At 42.9% G+C, this 21,793-nt stretch overlaps 1 protein-coding gene across 1 annotated transcript in view; it reads right to left on the reverse strand.

Annotated features, from left to right (window-relative positions):
• Positions 1-21,793, reverse strand: part of LOXHD1 (lipoxygenase homology PLAT domains 1) — a 303,450-nt gene that overhangs the window by 205,175 nt on the left and 76,482 nt on the right. Inside the window, exon 7 of the mRNA XM_043547366.1 lies at positions 7,847-7,961. Coding sequence (XP_043403301.1) covers positions 7,847-7,961 — 115 coding nt within the window. The remainder of the gene's footprint in view (positions 1-7,846; positions 7,962-21,793) is intronic.

Below are 21,793 nucleotides of genomic sequence, written 5' to 3' on the forward strand. Positions count from 1 at the left end.
CATTCTGCTGACAAAATGATGCTAAATCAGTAATCTGCAGAAAGTACTGCATATGGTAGACAAACATCAGAAGACACCCCAGATGGGAAAGGTGCCAGCTGAGAAAGCACACCAAGTACAAGCCGTGGCCCCATCACTTTTAAAAGTGGGAGGGCTATGACCTCCCACTTTTTACCAGCCGTAAGGGTGAGAAATGGGGAGAAGGGGCAGAGAGGAGTGAGTGGGGGTGAGGTCTTGTGGGGAAGCGGTGGTGTGGGGACTGGTCCTCGGGGAAAGGGGTGGCGCGAGGACCGGGGCTAGGGGAAAAGAGGTGGCGTGGAGGCGAGGCCACAGTTCAAGGACCAGTGGCCACCCCTCTTTTAGGGAGCTTCCCTCACTCCTGACAAGCATCCATATGACAAGGCCATTATTTCCCTTTTGCTAGGAATAATCTGTCATCAGATGACAGGGGCCAAGCAAGTTGTTTAAACAAAGCATGTAAACATTGCTGCCTGGCTTCTGCACAATGATATAATGGTCACACTTATAAGGCTATAATTCTGTGCAGTCAAAGTGTGGGAGAACGCAGAGGTGTCCAGTAGGACATGACAGCCCAGCATTAGGCTAAATCTATGATAGCTCAGAAATTGTTTTACAGCCAACAGAGAACTTGCCAAGAATCCATTTAAGAAGCCAGTTCAAAGCCTTAGCTGCCCATGCTAGAAAAGCCAATGCAAGAATTCAGCCCTTAAGTCTCAGCTGCCAAATATGTTCTATACGTGGCTGCAGCAGTTGGCACAGGTGCTGAAAGTAACTGGCAGAGGCTAAAGGCCAAAGCAAGAGTGCCAGCAAGTCAAGTGTTGTAATTGACTGCTGGTGCTAACTGCCACACAAAAAATGTGATTGATTTACACCTAAACCTTAGAAACATGGAAATGATGACGTAAGGTAACAAATAAACGTTCTATCATCCTTGCAGCCCATACCTTCATTTAACAGTAGTGATGTGTGAAAACCCAGTGATTGAAAGTTCACATTACACGTTCCAGTAACCTTAATTTTGACCCACAACACAACTTTATGAGCTCTTTCAATGTATGTCTTGTTTGTCAGAGTTAAGGTTGTTATTGTAATGTGTAATGTGAATTTTTATGCTGATGTTGTGAAACGAATGAATAAACTGTACAAATATATAAGACATTTATGTGTCACGTTAGGTCATGATTTCCATACTTTTAAGACCAATGAGGGGTTAATGGTGATATTCTTGTTATGTATTTTGTATATTGGTTATTTGCTGTAGAAATTATAGGACCTATACTTACGGTTGCTCAACACTTCCCATTATAAGACCCTATTTTCAGTTGCTTATAACTTTGCCAAACTTTAATCATTTGAGCCAAAATTTCCTAAGACAACTATTAGCTTCAGGCTGAATTGTTTTTTGAATGTTTCAGCATGTGTCAGTAATTTCTGAGAATCAGATTAGGGAAAAATGCCATGTTGAAAATATTTTTGCAAATGTTTTATTAAGAAGCTCTATCACTTCCATACTTTGGAGTAGAGAATTGAAATTTGGTAGAGTGTTCCCCTTTACATCAGTGATATGTGTTATGTTATTCCCATGAAAACACACACAAATGTGGCCACGTTTATAAACCTTTGAAAAATCTGTTTGCACATGCTCAATAGAAACTTCTTAGAATTTAGCAGCTGAATTCTCCAAAGATTCTATCTGTACTGAGAATGTGCCAGCCCAGGGCTTCAGGGCCTGGGCAAGACTTTCCCTGCAATTGCAGCTCCCAGGTGTTGCTTACTGAATTAAAGACATCATCATAATGCATATGAAGAAGAGGGGTCAAATTAAGGTTGCACAGGCAACTTGAAATTTGGCATTTCCTAATTTTTGAGTACGAGACTTCACAACCGTAACATTTTTTTCATGTATTTTTTGGTGTACAACAATGACTATAGATTAACAAAAGTTTGTGGGTGAAAGAGCAAGAATGTTCCTTTTAAAAAAAATGAAATATGTAACTCCAGACTGTATTGTCATTTACAGCAGTATTAATCTGCAGCACCTCATCAACTCTACTGAATGCAATGGAATTGCACTAGTATGAATGACAGCACAATTTGAGCCATTAAAAGGAGAATGTGTCAGTCAAGTCCCTTTTCTTGCACAAGTGTTTCTCAGCCTCCTGGAGATTGGAGAATTGTTCTAGCTGTGCTTTTCGTGGGCCATGCAAAATAGGCTGATTTTTCTTATTTTAAGAAAAAACATGAATAACAACACTTTCTAAGTTAATGTATTTACTGAAGTTAACTGTCTTCCCTTCCTTATATTTATTGATTTATTTTACAGTTATTAAATAAAAAACAAGTGTAAAATCCTGGCCCAATTGAAGTTAATGGCCTCATTTCCATTGACTTCAACGGGAGTAAGGTTTCGCCCCAGATCTTCTGTTGATTTAATTCAGCATAACTCCATTGACTTCAGTAGAGCTACAGAGATTTACATCAACTGAGGATCTGGCCCAACGTGTAGATATTTCTGAATTCATCTTTATTTGGCTGAATTATGAATCAGAAAAACCTTGTGTGAAGGTAATTCAAGACCAGGTAGAAGAGTTTGCCAATTCAGAAACTGCAGCATGTTTAAAAAAACAAAATCAATCCACAGTACCTTCAATCTCATTAATATTACAACAACTCAGCTATCATTTACCAATCTGCTCTGAGCCAGGAACAGTTCTTTCACCTTTGCTTCAAGTTGCAGTAATTGCTAAACCATTTTAAAAATTAATTTATTATAGAAAAAAATACATGAATATATATGCCACTTGTCATAAATAGGACTGGGTAACTGTGAGATTGTAATTCAATGAACAAAAATAACATAGCTAGGTAAACACTGGGATGTAATACATTTAGTGGTAGCAGCATTGCTACCCTAGTGATGTGATTTATTTAGTCTATCCCGTTCCATCGCCCTCAGCCCAAGAGCTGTAGAGGCCACAGTGCAGCGAATCTTGGGGAAAGGTGGCTAAGGACAGGAAAAATTAGCGGAGGATCTTCAGAATTCTACCCCTGGTGCAGAGGATGCCCCTGGGAACAGGGAACACCTGCAGGAGGCGATGAAGGCAGGAGAAATGCCATAATTCTGTGAGGCAAGGCAGGGGACTGCTGACTCTGAATCTGGGTCTAGTCAGACCCAGCGTGCAAACCCACTGTGAAACCCATGAAAAGACAAACTTTTTACAGTGGCCTTGTGCTTGGGTCTGACTGAGCTGCGCTGGGTGCAGGACCTCACTTAGGAAGCAAAGTGGCCTTCTGCTCTTTGGTTCTGGGCATGGCTGGGGGCTGTCCGAACTACTCAGCTTCAAGGTTACTCCAGCCTTCTCCCAGCTGCCCACAGCAGCCAGAGCTAACCAGTGTTATGGCCATTACCCTAGCCATGACCTACTATGCTGGGGCTCTGATGCGAGCAGCACAAAGCCATTACACTCGCTCTTTGCCACCTGTGAATTTTCCTTATACCAGATCCACTAGCTTTACAACTGTTTTGTGCTGGAAAAGACGTGCAAAAGAGCTGTAGGAGAAAAAAGAATTTGGCTCAGTATATTAAAGACCCTAGATACGACTTAACTCTATTTAATGGGATCAAAAAACTTCTCTTTCATTATACTGGAAAGATTCTGGAAGCTTCCATTTCCAAAATTCATGCTTTTTATGACAAGTCAGTATGACAATTCATGTAGGTTTCTACAATTACCGTATTGTTGGACAAAATGTTACAAACACACGATATTTCATCACCTTGTCATGTCTTGTCATAATTTTACTTTGAAGGCATGTGTGCATGACAAAAAGGTCTAAAATGTCATGTATTTCACTACCAGCACACAATCACAAAAAAAACCACCCCTGTGCTAACCAGAAGCTGAAATGGTAGTACCTTCATTAGGAAATGCATGGTATTTTATCTTTTTATCATACCATCTATGCCATAAAATAAACATGTATAAAATGTCATGCATTTGCAGACATTTCATCAGTGAACTCTATATAAACTCCTAGTTGGAAGATGCATGAGATTCCATCCTTTTGCCATATTCACAAAGTGGAGTAAAACATTTAGTGGCAGTCTCACTATTCCATTGCTCACTTCAAATCTGGGAGAAAAGATTAATCAATTAAACAATAGGACAGCAACCTATATCTGGAATCATTTCCTCTTGTTTTTACCTGATAAACCACCACAATTCTGTAAGCATTTGCTTATAGGTGCTGAAATTTTAGCTGACATTTAGGAAACCATGAGTGGAAAACTGTAGTCAGGGTAGAAATGGTCATCTCCCAGGGGACCAAATTTTAAGAACCTCAGAATGCAAAAGGCTTGTTTGCTATGACTCTCATTCTCATTTCCAGCCATCTTAGCTCTCTGCTTTCCTCCATAACAAGGATGAAGTTGATAATGCTAGCCACCCTTACAATGTTTTTGAACAGTCATACTTATGCCAATCGTAGAGTGAAACCACCACCATCTCTTCTTTCTTTCATTCAGAGAAATACAACTAATGCTTCTGGAAGGAAAATCGTTAATTAGAGTGTCAGCAAAGCTGACCTACACAACTTGTAACTCATTTAAGGTCACCACTGATTTTAAAATAGCCAGCATTTTTATTGGGATATCTTCACTTCCTCTTAAAAGGGCATGCAGTGTTGTTGTTTTTTTTAAAGTGTGCTTTGGATTCTTTCCAAGGCCACCAGCAGAACAACATTTCAGTGCAACTAAGGGTATGTCTACACAGCAATTAAGGACCCTTGGCTAGCCCATGTCAGCTGACTCAGGCTCCCAGAGGTTGGGCTCAAGACTGTAAAATTGCAGTGTAAACATTCAGGCTCGGGCGGGAGCTTGGGCTCTGGGACCCTCCCCTCTTGGGGTCCCAGATCTTGGGATCCAGCCCAAACCCGAACATCTACACAGCTATTTTACAGCCCCACAGTGCAAGCCCGAGTGAGCTGAAATGGGCCAGCCACTACGGGTCTTTAACTGCTCTGCAGACATACCCTAAAGGGCTTTCTCACATAAAAGCTGACCAGGAGAAAACTCACTGAAAAACAGGTGCCTTTAATGGCCTTACCAATTACCATAAGGCAGATAGGAGTGCTCTAATGGGACAGCAGCAGCGTTCAATGGGTAGGGCAGCAGATGGGGAGTCAGGAGAATTGGGTTCTGTTCCCACTTCTGCCACTCACCTGCTCTGTGAGCTTGGGCAAGTCACCTTGTAGCTCTGTGCCTTGGTTTCCCCACTTGTAAAATGGGGAAAATGATACCTACCTTGTAAAGTGCTTTGAGATCTACGGATAAGAGATATGTTGTATTAGGATTTTTTTTAGATACATATATGCACAGCAAGTTCTCACTGTTGTTGCTAATGATGGCTGGAATAGTAAAAAAAAACAAAACAAAACACCTCTGTGAGTAGTGATTTCAGAATATCAAATATGGCAAACAGGTCTGAAATTTCATGTATTTTCATTACCATTCCCATATCATTTTTCTTTACAGATTCTCATGTTTGAGTTGCTTCACTGGGAAGAAAAGCTCTTTTGAGGATAAAATTTAAAATAGCTTCAGGTACCTCTTGTCGGTGCTGTAGAAATGGAGAAAATGTGAAGTTACCGTATGACATTAACAGAGGGTTAGTATTTTCTGAAACACATTTGCAACAAAATTAAACAAGCAAGCATAATGAAAGATAAGACCCTCTAGATTCTATAGGTAAGGGGAATTAATATTTTTTCTATTAAAACATTGTTCTGCCAAAGGGGAAGTTAGAAACTATTGAGCAATAATATTTTAATATTGCAGACAATTTTGTTATCAGCACATGTTAGTCTGAGCAGATCCAGGTAAAGCATAGCCCTGTCAAGCAATTGGACTCAGTGGAATCTCTGCTGGAGCACTGTGAACTCCGAATCAAGTGAAATGCTCATAAAATCAAAAAGATTTTCTCTTCTCAGAGTCAATAATTTTCAAAAGGGGCAAACAGACCACCGTTTCTCTTGGGTTTTAAAATCAAAATTATATTTATCTTTAAAAAAATATGATCTGGTGAATAAGGCACTAGACTGGAAGGCAGGAATTCTGGGATTTATTCCCAGCTCAGCCACTGACATACTGTGTGACTGTGGGTAAGTCACTTCAACACCCAGTACCTCCATTTCCCCTACTTGTTTTATCTATTCAGAGTGCAAGTTCTCTGGGGCAAGGACTGTCACCTATTGCACTTATGTAACCCACTGGTGAGTGTACGTTACAGATTCCTGTCTGGGCCAATCCACGAATGATATGAGTCTGTTACAAGACCAGTTAGAGGGCTTTGGGTCCTCAGCTCAAGCTGTAGCAGTTCATGCTTTTACCTTGGATATTCCTGGTTCAAACCCTCGTGCTAGCCAAGATGGCGGCCATCACACTTGTACAAAGCCTCACACAAGGGACTCTCGTTCTTAGTTTGAGAGACTGAGTAATACAAATAATAAATACTGTTACTCATAAGAATAATTTATAGAATAGTTTTTCAAAAAATAGACGCTCCGGGGGTGGGAGCAATTTTCCACAGAACTGTACATGTCTACATTAGTGACACAAATTTCAAACCCTGCCCTCAGATGCTTATGTAACAAAACCCAAACTAGTCAAAGAGCTTTTTTCAGGAGCCTATGGCGTATCAGTGCCCATTACATTGGATTGTTCTCTCCTCTGAGAAAGAGAGCCAGTAGGGGGGTGGGAGGGGGAAATGGATATTATTAACAGGACCAGGGATAGCCAGGCATATTTCAAATAAAACTCTAGTCTCAAGTCTGCTGTGCCACAAGGAAAGCTGCATAATGTTTTTTAACTGCAAGTTAATAATGTCCATGAAGACCCCTGCAGTGGTTTCCCTGACTGTTCTTAGCTCTTTCCAAGAATGTGTTACAACCTTCCACAGCCTAGTACCAGGCCCCATAAAGCAGAAACAGGTTGATTTTTTTAGAAATTGCAGTGTTCTGAAATGTTTTCTTTATGTGCAGAGCTACACATTCAGCTGGTGTCCACTGGTATAGCTCCATCAAAATCAATGGATTTACACTACAGGAAGGTCTGGCCCATACTTTCCTAATCCACTAACTCTTATTTGCACTGGTTCCAGACAGCTGGCCTTTATCTTTAGGACAAGGCATTAACCCTTTACATTCCATGCCCCATACAAACTTTTAACAGCACAGGTCAACGTTTTCTACTCTGGGTGCTGAGCACATGCAGCTTCTGATGATTTCTCTGGAAGTTATGGGTGGTCAGCAGTTATGAAAAACAGGCTACATACAAAGGTGACTATACATGGAGTCAGGAGCCTAACTTTAGGCACCCAGATGAGAAAATATTGACCTTTCATTTCATATACTGTGATGAAAAAGTCAGGATGTACCAAGAACCCTACAGGTGTTACGATGGCGGATGTACAGAACTATGCGTGAAAGAGATGTAGGCACTCAAGGCATACAGGGTCCAGACCTGCAAGGCAATGAGTGCTCTCCACTCCAATCTATCTTCTTGCAAAATGAGAGTGTTCAGCAAATTGCAGGGTTGGACCTTACACAGTATGGTCTTCAGCACAACTTTACACATGAGGGTTGTAGGGCACTGGAGTGAGAAATATCCAATTGTATGAATCTGCATTTTCCTTACAAAATCTGCACATATTTAGGCTATGTTCCATTTGCATCTATCAGCAAAATACTGTTATGTTTCAACAAAAGCAATACAAATTATTGAATGCAGAGTGGCCCATAGGGTTATACAATTCTCTCTAATACTCACTTGCTGGTAAGATGAGTCTTCGGTGTGATCCCAAACTCTCCAAAGAGAGTAACAAAGACATTGGCATCAGTTCCTGCTCCTCGTACATCTCCTGTCACAGTCACCACCTCATAAACTGTTGAAGAAGAAAATAAAAATCAAGACAATAGAAGGAATCCCCTGGTCTTATGTTTAAAAGGACCCAACGTACTTTACAAACAAATTGAAATACAAATTACTCACAGGTCACTTCACCCACTACTGCAATGCATCCATCTCTGGGATGGAACAACAATCACTGCTTAACACTACAGGTTAGAACTTATCCAACTAAAATTGATGCAGATATTTATGTAGACAGATGGAATTTACTCAGATTGGTATTGGGCAGGACAGAGTTAATTCAAACAAAATAAGGCTCTGTGTGCATATCCATTCATGTGTATATATATTTTTATGTATGTTATTTGTATAACAAGATTTTTTTTTTAAAAAAGTAGGTACCTAAAATTAGACTCCTCGGATTTTCAAAAATACCTAAGTGAAGGGACTTATACTTCACTTAGGTGCTTTTAAAAATTCCACCCTTAGATCCTTGGATTTAGGAGCCTAATTTTAGGTAGCCATGTGTGGAAACTTTTGCCATATTATATATCATGTCAAGTTAAAAAAAAGCACCCACTAGTTAGAGTTATAAATTCCTTCTACTGCCACTTTTCCAACTGCTCGTAACATCCTCAGACAAACTCCTTCATGGCTGAAGTGTTCCACACTTGGTCTAAGCCCGGAGGTAAATTTATATTTATTATTTGAGTAAAATTGGTTGAGCTATTTTTGATTTATGCATGTGTCAAAGCAATGTATTCTTCCTTATTTGTTCCAATGAGATATTTGCATAAGGCTAACTGAGAAACGAATAAAGCTAGAAAGTTCAAATTTGACTTGTTTTGTAGATCTCACTGACGTGTAAATGTTAAAGACTGGTGAAGACGGTGGCCATACAGAATGATCTGGGTCGCTTGGAAAGCCGGACCCATTCAAAGAAAATGAGTTTAAATACAAGCAAATGCAAGGTCATGCATCTAGTAACAAAAAATGTAGGTCATACCTACAGCGAAAAAAAGGACTGTATCCTGGAAATCGGTAACTCTGAAAAGTGCTTAGCGGTTATAGAGGCCATACAATTCAGGAGTTCCCAGAGCAGTGCTGTGGCCAAAAGGGCTAGTGTGATGCTTGGATGTGTAAACAGGGGAGTAGTGAGCAGGACTAGAGAGGTGATTTTACCTCTTTACAGCATTTCTGAGACTGATACTGGAATGCTGCATCCAGTTCTTGTATCCACATTTTAAAAACAATGTTAAAAAATTGGAGAAGGTACAGAGAAGAGCCACAAAAATTATCTGAAGGCAGGAAAAAAATGCCTTATAGTGAGAGACTGAAGGAGCTCAATCTGTTTAGTTTACCAAAAAGAAGATGAAGAGAACTTGATTATTGTGTATAAGTGCCATCAAGGGGAGAAAATGGAGGGTCTATTAAAGGACTATGTAACTGAGCAGAGAAAAGCATAACAAGAACTAACAGCTGGAATTTAAAGCCAAACAAGTTCAAATTAGAAATAAGACAAATTTTTAACAGTGAGGATGATTAACCATTGGAACAGGATTCTTCATCTCTTGCAGATTTCAAATCAAGACTGGATGCCTTTCTGAAAGAGATGCTTTAGTCAAACAAAAGTTATTGGGCTCAATGCAGAGGTAACTGGATGAAATTCTATGGCCTCTGGGCTTGTCTACACTACAAAATTAAGTCGACTTATTTAATTCAACCTGGCACCTCCGAATTAATTAAGTCAACTGAGCGTGGCCACACCATGCTTATTGTCTGGATGGAGTGTTCCTCACTAGCAGTGCCTGCATCAATGCACAAAGCAGTGCATCGTGGGTAGCTATCCCAAAGTGCAACTTGCCATAGTATGTTTTGGGAAGTTTGTGCAACGCCTCATGGGACCAAAACATTGTCGCAGGGGAGAATGGGAACACTGACATCACATTATGCACTGTGCTTAACAGCAAACAACCCAGTGGTTTTTGTGCCTTAAAGCTGCCGCATGTATGCCATAACCCTAGAAGCATGGAGCCTGCTCAGTTGTGCATTCTTGCTGTGAGCATCTCAAACACCTCGCGTGCCTTCTCCTGCAGTATTTCCAGAGCCGAAGTAGGGTCTGCCGCACGGAACATAGCAATGTCCTGCAAGCGGCCCTGCTGCAAGCCATTGAAAAAAACAATTCACAGTTGCTGATGGCAGTCACAGAGCAGCTGTACTCTGTTGAGCACTGTTTCTGGTCCCGTGAAACAAGCACTGACTGGTGGGACCACATCGTTTTGCAGGTATGGGATGACAAGCAGTGGCTGCAGAACTTTCGAATGCGGAAGGCCACCTTCCAGGAACTTTGTGCAGAGCTTTCCCTCTGCCCTGCAGTTCAGCAACACAAAAATGAGAGCTGCTCTGACAGTGGAGAAGCAAGTGGCAATCGCTATTTGGAAGCTTGCAACACCAGACAGTTACTGGTCAGTGGGGAATCAATTTGTAGTAGGTAAATCAACCATGAGAGCTGCTGTGCTCCAAGTGTGCTGGGCCATTAATTGACTTTTGCTACGACGGGGAGTGAGTCTGGGAAATGTGCGGGACATAGTGGATGGTTTTGCCGCAATTGGGTTCCCTAATTGTGATGGGGCAATAGATGGCATGCATATCCCCATCTTGGCACCAGACCACCTTGCCAAAGAGTACATAAACCAAAAGGGATACTTTTCAATGGTGTTGCAAACGCTGCTGGATCACAGTGGTGTTTCACCGACATCAGCGTAGGATGGTCAGGAAAGGTTCATGATGCACGCATCTTTAGGAACTCGGGTCTCTTCAAAAAGCTGCAATCCAGGACTTTCTTTCCAGACCACAAAATGAACACTGACAACATTGAGATGCCTATTGTAATCCTGGGGGAACCAGCCTACCCCTTGCTCCCATGGCTCATGAAGCCATACACCGGCTGTCTGGACAGCAGTAAGGAATGGTTCAACTATAGGCTCAGCAAGTGTAGAATGGTGGTTGAATGTGCCCTTGGTCGTTTGAAAGGGCGCTGGAGAAGTTTACTAACAAGGTTGGACCTTAGTGAAGAAAACATCGCCATGGTTATAGCTGCCTGCTGTGTGCTCCATAATATCTCTGAAAAAAGGGGAAAATTTTCTGCAGGGGTGGGCATTTGAGGCAGATCACATGGCAGCGATTTTTGAGCAGCCAGACACCAGGGCAATAAGAAGAGCACAGCAAGGGGCACTGCGTATCTGTAAGGCTTTGAAAAGCCATTTCAGTAATGAGTCACAGTAATGTGAGCTGCTTGTCTGCATTGTGCTTTCCCAAATCTTCACCTGCCTTATATCACTGTCCCTGTAAAGCCAATCCCCCACTCAAGCCCACTGCTTCTACTCAATAAAGAACATTTATTTCTCAAATCCATTTATTTTATTTAACAAACATAAGTAAAGAGGGAGAACAGAAAAAAAGGTAAGCTTGGGGAAAAGTGGTTGTAAAGTTGGAACAGGAAAAATATTTTCAGTCGTTTCCTGGGACCATCCTCTGCGTAACTGGAGAGGCTTCTTGTAAGCAGAGAGCCACAGCAACTCGCTTTTTCTTCACAGTAAACATGCAATACTACTGAATGTGTGTGCCCGCTAAAGTTTAACTGGACTTTGATTGTAACTGTATACTCACCAGAGGTGCCTTCCCTGGCATCACGGTTGGCCACCGTGATGTCCTGTAACCCACAGGGATTCAGGGTTAAAAATATTTCCTGGCTCTCGGGGAGAATGGATCAACCGCTCGCCTGTCTCCCATTCTCCTCCTCCTCTTCTTCCTCATCCACCATATCACCCCCCTTGTTGTCCCTAGACTCACACACCTGTGAGGTGTCCATGTTGCTTGTGGGGGTGCTGGTAGGGTCACCCCCGAGAATCACATGCAGCTCGTTGTATATCTGGCATGTGTGGGGTTCAGCACCAGAATGACTGTTCACCTCCCTTACCTTCTGGTATGTTTGGAAAAGTTCTTTTATTTTCACATGGCACTACTGTGCGTCCTTCGTGTAGCCCTTCTCCCCCATTCCACAAGCGATCTTTGCATAGATGTCAGCATTTCTTCTGCTGCATTGGAGTTCTGCCTGCACAGACTCTTCTCCCCACATAGCGAGGAGATCCACCACCTCCTGTGCAGACCAGGCTGGAACGCTTTTGGGGCGTGTAGTCTCCATGATCAGCTGTGCTCAAGCTGGCATGCTCCCAATGCTGATCAAACAGGAAATAGGAAATCAAAAATTCCTGGGGCTTTAGCAGGGAGGGCCTGTTTCCTGTGTACCTGGCTGCAGTGCAGCAGAGTTGAGAACGATCTCCAGAGTGGTCACAGATGAGCGTTGTGGGACACAACCTGGAGGCCAATTAAGTCGAATTACACAATGCTGCATCTGCACTACCTCACAGTCAACCCATGAAAATCAAATTAAGCGCTACGCTTCTCAGAGAGGTGGATTACAGAAGTCAACATTAGAGGTGACTTAGGTTGGCATAAAGGACCTGGTTGTGTAGACACATACATTAACAGGTATTAAGGTGGCTTCCTTTGACCTAACTTTTTATTGTAGACCAGGCCTCTGTTATACATGGCAGACTAGGTGATTTAATGGTCCTTTCTGGCCTTAAGATCTATGAATATTAGATATCTTTGATATCAACTATATTTCTAGGCACAAAGTGGCGGAGTTAAGGCTGAACTTCCGACCTTTAAACTCGGCAGTCCCATCTTAACATTGTGAGGATGTAAATTTTGTCTGGACCTGTAATAATTATTACATATTCTGTTATTACACAATTCTGTGGCTGCAGACGTACACACATAGAAAAGAAACAAAGCATTCACCAGCACTGTTCACACTGGGCAGAAATAACAGTCATCTGCTATCCCCCATCTCAACACACCAGCAGGGAAGAAACTCATTCAGAGCTTTAGCCAAAACGTCTAGGAAATATTTGGCTGGAAAGAAAAATGAGCTAGTTTACACCAAGTCCTGATGGCAGGCAAACTCTGCTATACAGACAACACTGAAATGGTCTAGATCGGATGTTCCCAAACTGTGATCTATAAGGACTTTACTGGAGACTGACTGGTCGCATAGTGCTGGCTTCCCCTCCTTATTTCCAGCTGTTCCATTGATTTAAAAGCCAGCTAGAAATACCCACATACTTTTCTAGTATCATCTTTCAATGAAAGCAATTGCTATAGCTTCCACAGTGATCTGGCACATCTATAAACAGGACAGGGAGTGGGCCACATGACAATCTGTCTATTAAAACCTGGTTAGTGCTCTACTAAAGTTTGAGAATTCCTTGGGCGAGGTGCCTTATGCATGTACTCAAAGGAAAACAAGGTTTTGTATTAACTGCATAGCATGAATAGGAAACCCACAGCATGCAAACCAATTTTTTGCCTCCATAGAGCAATGTTTCACTTTCAGCTTCCCCCAGCTTGTAGGTCCTTGTTGGTCACTGATACAAGCTGTGAATGATTGGTATGTTGCTAATGGTCAGAACCTTTAGTCACATTTCCAACCAATGGAAATAAACTTATAAATTCCCTTCTCCCTCCCCTGGTAATTCACCACTGGCTGTTTTATGGTTTTCAATTTTGTATTAGTTTTTTTTTAGAAATACCAAAATTCCCTCAGAAAATAACTTATAATAATGCATAGGCCCTTTCCTCCAATGACCTCAAAGCACTTTAGAATATTTAGCACTCGCATTCAGTAGCATTTAAGGTCTTCCAGATGCTTTATAAACATTAGCTAATTACAAAGATGAATTAATTAAGTTTCACAACACCCCTTCCAGACTGGTTGGAGAGAGCCAATAGCAGCACTCCACCTGCTGCGGCACAGGCAGTGAGGCCAACAATAAAACAAGAACTCTCCCAAGTGAGGTCTGGTATCCACACTACACAGTTAGGTCAAGGTAAAGCAGCTTAGGTCTGATGTAAGTGCCCTACTACACCAACATCATAACTCCACCTCCACAAGAGGTGTAGGGCTTATGTCGCTGTAGTTAGAGCGATGCAGTGTCAGTATAGACACTGCCTTCCTTACATCAGCTGTTAGCTGTCTTGTCAATTTCATGGCAGGAATAAGTTAAGTTTCAACTTAAGTTTCTAGTGTAGACATACTCTCTGCCTCATAATTAAAAATCACCAGAAATCATGGTTACCTTTCAGCAGCTTTAATCAGAATTCACATATTATATAGAGGGCCATTTACTGCCTGATTTTTTATTTAGATAGAGGGACATTTTGATTTTGTTTTTGTTTTATTAAAGGAGCACGACCGTCTAATCCAGAGAGTTGTTTGGAGGGGCAAAGGTTTGTATTTGTTGGGGCAGACAATGATATTTCAGCCTGTACAGGATAACATGTGGGGCATGCCACATAGCAACCGCTCCAACTGCCATTCAGATTGCAGAAAACCTGTTAAAAGAAGGGAAATCAATGATATTCCCTCTGCTACTCTATGCTAGCGCCACTTGGTGCCACTCCACTGGAGTCAAGTGGCCCTACAGCCAGCTCGGCCAGGTAAAATAGGCTCACGCTGGCTTCTGGTGGTGTTGGGATCTCAGGACTGGATGCGGGGTTGGGGAGGAATATACATGGGTAGTTTAAAGCCACCTCTGAACAAGTGTCAACCCCACCTCCCCCAAGCTGCACCACCTTGTTCTCACCTGCTGCCAAACATAAAGGCCATGGGATCCAATAAACTAAACAATAAACTAAGCTGGGGCTCCATTGTGGCTTTTAGCCATAAATCCAATTTTGGGGTAGCACTGAGCCACATCAGCCCAGTGGGAGCTCCAGGGGGGATTATTCTGCTGGTGCTCCCAGATGCACAAGATGAGCATACCTTTGGCATGCTCCCCAAGGATGGCACAGCATGTTCCCCTCTGTCTGCCTAGACAGCATGCCAGCTGGTGCAGAGGGAAAATCAGGTCATGGCTATGCTAACACTTTTATCAGTAAAACCACAGGCACTGACTTTCTAATGTGCCGGGTGGGGCTTCCTTCTGGCTCTGCCCCAGGCCCCGCCCCCACTTCACCCCTTCCCCCAAGTCCCCACCCTGCCTCTCCCTGCCCCCACCCCTTCCTGCCCCATTCCACCCCTTCCCACGAGCGCACCCCGCTCTCGGGCTTCCCTCCCCCAGCACCTCCTGCACGCCACAGAACAGCTAACCCGTGACAGGTGGGAAACATTGGGAGGGAGGGGGAAGCGCTGATCAGCAAGGCCACCAGCAGGTGGGAGCCCTGGAGCACCCACAGAGTTGGCGCCTGTGGGTAAAACTTTTGTCATTCAGGGGCGTATGAAACAAACAACCCCTGACTGACATAGGTTACACTGACAGAAGTGCCGTTGTGGACAGCGCTACGTCGAGGGGAGACACTCTCCTGCTGACATAGCTACCGCCACTCGTTGGAGGGGTTTCGTTGGCATAGAGCAGCTTCACGGGAGACCCTACAGTGGTACAGCTGCAGCTGTGCCGCTGTAAGATCTGTACTGTAGACATAGCATCAGTCTCTGTCCTTCCTCACTCCCTCTGGCATTGCTTGCAGCCCAGGAGCAGACCCTGTCATTGTATCCAGCTGATGTGCAGGGTGTGAGGGTTCAGACAGGGAACTGTAAAAGATCCCTGTCTGAAGACTCCCCTTCCCACGCAGAAACCAGGCAACATCTGGTCGCTTGCTTTTTTAAAGGTGATGGCATTAACCTTTGTGCCCACCCTTGTTTTTCATTCTAGGTGGCCACGTGAGTGTACTGATGAAAAGTCACTTCCTCAGTTATTTGAGAAACAGGCCTATGGAAGGACAATGAATAGCTTTAAAATCAGCTGCAGCAACAAATTACACCCTTAAGATACCAGTGTTATATCAAGAACAAGCATATAGTCTGTCAAAATTTCATCAGTTGTTTAGTGAGTTACTTCATGACTAGTGAAGCATTCAGAGTTGTTACAAATTGTATGTTGCAGACAATATAAGTTATACTTGTCTACATCTCCCTCATTAAGCACCCTCTTCTTTTGTGTCCCTGAATGGGATTGCTGTGCATTTTATCTCCACTTATGCACATCACTGGCAAACTACACAATGGCGGAGGGTGAGTCTGTGGAATAGATAGTCTAGGTTGATTTCCCTTCACTTCCAAAGCTTCCTAGATACTAGACTATAAGATATCAAAGAAAAATAAAAGAAGAAGCTAGTAGCAAAAAAAAGTGTAACTTCTATACTTCCTGCAAAGGGAGTTGTACCGGTACATGGAAGCACAACTTTGTGACTAGGTACGGATGTGTGTTACATGCACAGGACAAAGAACACAATTTATTCACATAGTAGAGCAGGGTTGGTTTCTTGGCAGTGCACATATCCACAGTTATTAAGGGCAAGAATTTAAGCATGGAGGACACAAACAGATACAATGAACTCTGCTTGGGGAACATGTGCTATTATTAAAAACACTGTCAAGTACCAATTAAAATTAAGATTCCACAGAGGGACAAAATGGAAACAGAGGGAAATGGGAGCCAAGCAGAATTTGCAATATCAGAAGGCCATTTAATAAGCTGCTTAGGCAATTCCACAATGTACTACTGGAAGTGAGAGGCTATTGCAATTCCCAGCTCTTGCACTACAGCCAGTACACCCATCTGCCTAAGTAAACGACATTATAAGACTTCCATGTCATGAAGACATCAGCATGAAAACAGAGACACATTGCTTCTCTTGAAACTAGAGTCTAATGCTATCTGGCTCCCTTTAACACAGAGTCAGAGCAGAATCCATTGTGCTCAAGAAGCAGAAAGTTCCATTTCCTTATAGCAGTGGGACCACACTGTAAAACTTGGATCTGGAGCTGAACTGCCTCAAAGTTCAGAGATCTTTGTGTCCAGGTCTGGTTCAGACCTTGTCTTTATTATTTTTTATTTTTGTATATATTTGAACCATTGCAAAAATCAATAGACCTGATTCGCCACTGCCTTGTATCATGTATATACTCATGTCAAATGAGGAAGTGTGTGGAAAGGGCTACAATTCTCATGGGCTAGCCTTTTACACCCATTTTGCACTCACTCTCCACAGATGTATGAGGCTACATGTGACACAAGTCTGCTCTTGAGTAAATTGGCTATTCTGGCTTTGAGAGAATGTACCCAGCCCTCTTGAATCCAAAGCTAAACATCCTGTACTTTACTACCTGAGGCAATACAGTTGAATTAGCTGAAAATCTTGAAATCAGAATCAGGAGCCACACTTACATCCAAAGGTGGAATTTGGTTTAGAGATCTCAATGTTGCTACATCAGGGCTACAGCTCTGAAGAGGTAGATTAGGTCCTAGAAAAAAGACTCTGGTTAAACACTTGAATTTAATACTGTGACAGGGTCAGGCCAGATGGCTACAAAAGAGTGGTCGAAGGTAGATACATTAGTTCCAGGTTAAGCAGGTCCCTTTTCCCTGGGTAAAATAACAGGGACTATTCCAGAACACTCAGGAACTTTCTGGAAACAATTAAGGCAGACAGGCTGATTAGAACACCTGCAGCCAATCAAGAAGCTGCCAGAATCAATTAAGAGAGGCAGGCTAATCAGGGCACCTGGGTTTAAAAAGGGAGCTCTCTTCAGTTTGTGGTCTGTGTGAGAGGAGCTGGGAGCAAAAGGCACTAGAAGCTAAGAGTGAGAACGTGGACTGAGGAGTACAAGCATTATCAGACAGCAGGAGGAAGGTCCTGTGGTGAGAATAAAGAAGATGTTGGGGGAAGGCCATGGGGAAGTAGCCCAGGGAGTTGTAGCTGTCACGCAGCTGTTATAGGAGCCTCTGTAGACAGCTGCAATCCACAGGGCCCTGGGCTGTAACTCAGAGTAGAGGACAGACCTGGGTTCCCTCCATCCCCTCAACTCTCTACTTGATATTGGAGGAGTTGACCTGGACTGTGGATTCACGAAAATGGCCAAACTGAGGGCCAAACAGTGCCCTAAGTAACTTGTCCAGGTCAATTCAGGGAGTCAGCATGAGAGCCATTATTAGACTCAGGAATGCCTGGCTCCCAGTCTTGTGCTTGGATCTCATGTCTCTCTCAGTGAGAGTCAGATAAAAGCAATGTCTAATTCCCCAAGAGGCTTGCACAGCAGTCACTAGTGCAGACTATCCTGTTCCAATTATCACATCAATTACGGAGTACTTCAATAATAGCAAGTGAAGCCTAGTTCAAACTCTGTCTCATCTGGTGGATATTGAATCCCCAGCTGAGACCATGATTAAGCTGACTAGTGATATGTCTTAAGAAATGCTGATGAAAGTCTTATCACAGATACTTCATCTCTTATTGACAGAACTGGGTGGCCAGTCTTCAAGGCATACAAAATATTAATGAGTAGAACATAGGCAAAGGGGAACAAATCCCACTGTTTTGTGATTATACTGCAGATACGCTACAGGTTCTTATGAGCATGCACAGTCTCTGATTTGAAGAATAGTACGCAATTAAGGGAAACAATATACACAGACAACTTTGCCAGAGATTAGCATCCAAAACTGATTCATTTTAGGAGCGGGATGTAGAAAGTGCAAAATCAATTTATACAGATACACTGTGGTGACTGATACAACTTGCATCCAGTTACTAATCCTGGACGAAGAGAGGGTTATTATTAACCCAGCCATTTTCAGGTGTCAGACAAGAGGAAACACTTATTTCCAAAGCTGTTGGTGAAACAATTGTAATGTCTGAAAGATGCCAGCTTGAGACAGTGGTAGTGGTAAGATTTACACTCCAGCTTGGAGTGAACACAGTGTTTGTGTATGCAAACCACAGTCCTTTCTTCTAGGGAATTGTGACCGGTGCCTAGAATGGATCACTGCTGAGAATGCCTCACTCAGGGCATACTGCAAGAAACAGGGCAGACACACCCCAAAAGAGCTTCAGTAGCACCACACTGGTTAACTAGAAGCTAAAACACAGGCCCCTTCTGGCATTCCAGCCCCTGGTTGCCATCCAGACAAACTGGTCTTATATGACGAATAACATGAGGGGGAAAGAAGTCCAGGAGAGCTGGCTGTATTTTAAAGCATCCTTATTGAGGTTACAGGAACAAACCGTCCCAATGTGTAGAAAGAAGAGTGAATATGACAGGCAACCAGCTTGGTTTAACAGTGAAATCCTTGCTGATCTTAAACACAAAAAAGAAGCTTACAAGAAGTGGAAGATTGGACAAATGACCAGGGAAGAGTATAAAAATATTGCTCAGGCATACAGGAGTGAAATCAGGAAGGCCAAATCACACTTAGAGTTGCAGCTAGCAAGAGATATTAAGAGTAACAAGAAGGGTTTCTTCAGGTATGTTAGCAACAAGAAGAAAGTCAAGGAAAGTGTGGGCCCCTTACTGAATGAGGGAGGCAACCTAGTGACAGAGGAAGGGGAAAAAGCTAATGTACTCAATGCTTTTTTTGCCTCTGTCTTCACAAACAAGGTCAGTTCCCAGACTACTGCACTGGGCAGCACAGCATGGGGAGGAGGCGACCAGCCCTCTGTGGAGAAAGAAGTGGTTCAGGACTATTTAGAAAAGCTGGACGAACACAAGTCCATGGGGCCGGATGCGCTGCGTCCGAGAGTGCTAAAGGAGTTGGTGGATGTGATTGCAGAGCCATTGGCCATTATCTTTGAAAACTCATGGCAATCGGGGGAAGTCCCGGACGACTGGAAAAAGGCTAATGTAGTGCCCATCTTTAAAAAAGGGAAGGAGGAGGATCCGGGGAACTACAGGCCAGTCAGCCTCACCTCAATCCCTGGAAACATCATGGAGCAGGTCCTCAAGGAATCAATTCTGAAGCACTTGGAGGCTCAGGAACAGTCAGCATGGATTCACCAAGGGCAAGTCATGCCTGACTAATCTAATTGCCTTCTATGAGGAGACAACTGGCTCTGTGGATGAGGGGAAAGCAGTGGACGTGTTATTCCTTGACTTTAGCAAAGTTTTTGATATGGTCTCCCACAGTATTCTTGCCAGCAAGTTAAAGAAGTATAGGCTGGATGAATGGAATATAAGGTGGATAGAAAGCTGGCTAGATCATCAGGCTCAACGGGTAGCTCCATGTCTAGTTGGCAGCCGGTATCAAGCGGAGAGCCCCAAGGGTCAGTCCTGGGGCCGGTTTTGTTCAATATCTTCATTAATGATCTGGAGGATGGCGTGGACTGCACCCTCAGCAAGTTTGCAGATGACACTTGCATTGCCAACAGATCGAGGGATGTGATCATTCCCCTCTATTCGACATCGGTGAGGCCTCATCTGGAGTACTGTGTCCAGTTTTGGGCCCCACACTACAAGAAGGATGTGGAAAAATTGGAAAGCGTCCAGCGGAGGGCAACAAAAATTATTAGGGGACTGGAACACATGACTTATGAGGAGAGGCTGAGGGAACTGGGATTGTTTAGTCTGCAGAAGAGAAGAATGAGGGGGGATTTGATAGCTGCTTTCAACTACTTGAAAGGGGATTCCAAAGAGGATGGATCTAGACTGTTCTCAGTGGTAGCAGTTGACAGAACAAGGAGTAATGATCTCAAGTTGCAGTGGGAGAGGTTTAGGTTGGATATTAGGAAAAACTTTTTCACTAGGAGGGTGGTGAAGCACTGGAATGCGTTACCTAGGGAGGTGGTAGAATCTCCTTCCTTTGAGATTTTTAAGGTCAGGCTTGACAAAGCCCTGGCTGGGATGATTTAGTTGGGGACTGGTCCTGCTTTGAGCAGGGGGTTGGACTAGATGACCTCCTGAGGTCCCTTCCAACCCTGATATTCTATGATTCTATGGTGAGAGGTTACTGAAAACCCAATTCACCATACATGAGGTTCTACCAATCCCAAAGGATCAGACACTTCCTGCAGGTCAGTATGTATTTCAGATCTTACCCAAATATCATGCTATCAGCCAATCCTTAGTAAATTAACTAAAGCTTTTATTAATAATAAAAAAGAAAAATAAGCGAATTATTAAATGGTTAAGAAATCATATACATTACAAGTGATTGCCAAGCCCTCCAATCAGAATTGGAGCATTGATGGTGAGTTTGCTGGTTTGCACAAAAGTCTCTCTAGACTCATTGCAACAGGTCAGAATGCAAAGTGCACCTTAGAAGTAGAGTTTATTAGAGTCTTTCCATGCATTTTTGCAGGGTATTCCAACCAACTGCTTGAAAGATCTCAGTCCTATGGCTTAAACTTTCCTTGTTTCTACAGAGGCCAGAATCAGGCTCGAGGCTCCTTTTTTATAGCTGAAGCAGGCTGGCAAGCTGACAGGCAACTTCATTATGTGGGCTTGGATGAAAAGCATATTCCCACGGTCTGTGATTTTTATTCGATGGGCCATTCAAAGGGGATGCCCTTAGCAACCGCCATTTAAACTACCAGGATAGTTTACAGGTGGTTTACAATGTGGAATCACAAGTTTCAAAGCTAGATGAGAATAATAATATTATTACTTCCCGAGCTTCATTTAAATGCTAATATCCCTTTTGACCCAAAGACAATCAAGAATTGTAATATAGCAATATGTGTCTACAAGACACATTTAGCATCTACAAACTAAATTGAGTTCTTCTAACAGGACATAGGTAAACACAGACAAATACACTTAGCATTTACTCTTTGATTCTTATCAACACAAGTAAATGGGTTAGAGGTTGCTAGCCTAATTAACATTTCTTTGATATCCACACACAAGTGAATTCTCTTGATTACAATGGCAATCCTTTTGTTAAGCTGTCAAGGGTCAGCTGGTTTGCCAGCATAGGGTAGTCTAGCTAAGAGAGCAAGAGAAAGAAACAAAAGCCTTTGGAACCC

Source organism: Chelonia mydas, chromosome 5, assembly GCF_015237465.2.
Source record: "Chelonia mydas isolate rCheMyd1 chromosome 5, rCheMyd1.pri.v2, whole genome shotgun sequence".
NCBI classification, from domain to species: Eukaryota; Metazoa; Chordata; order Testudines; family Cheloniidae; genus Chelonia; species Chelonia mydas.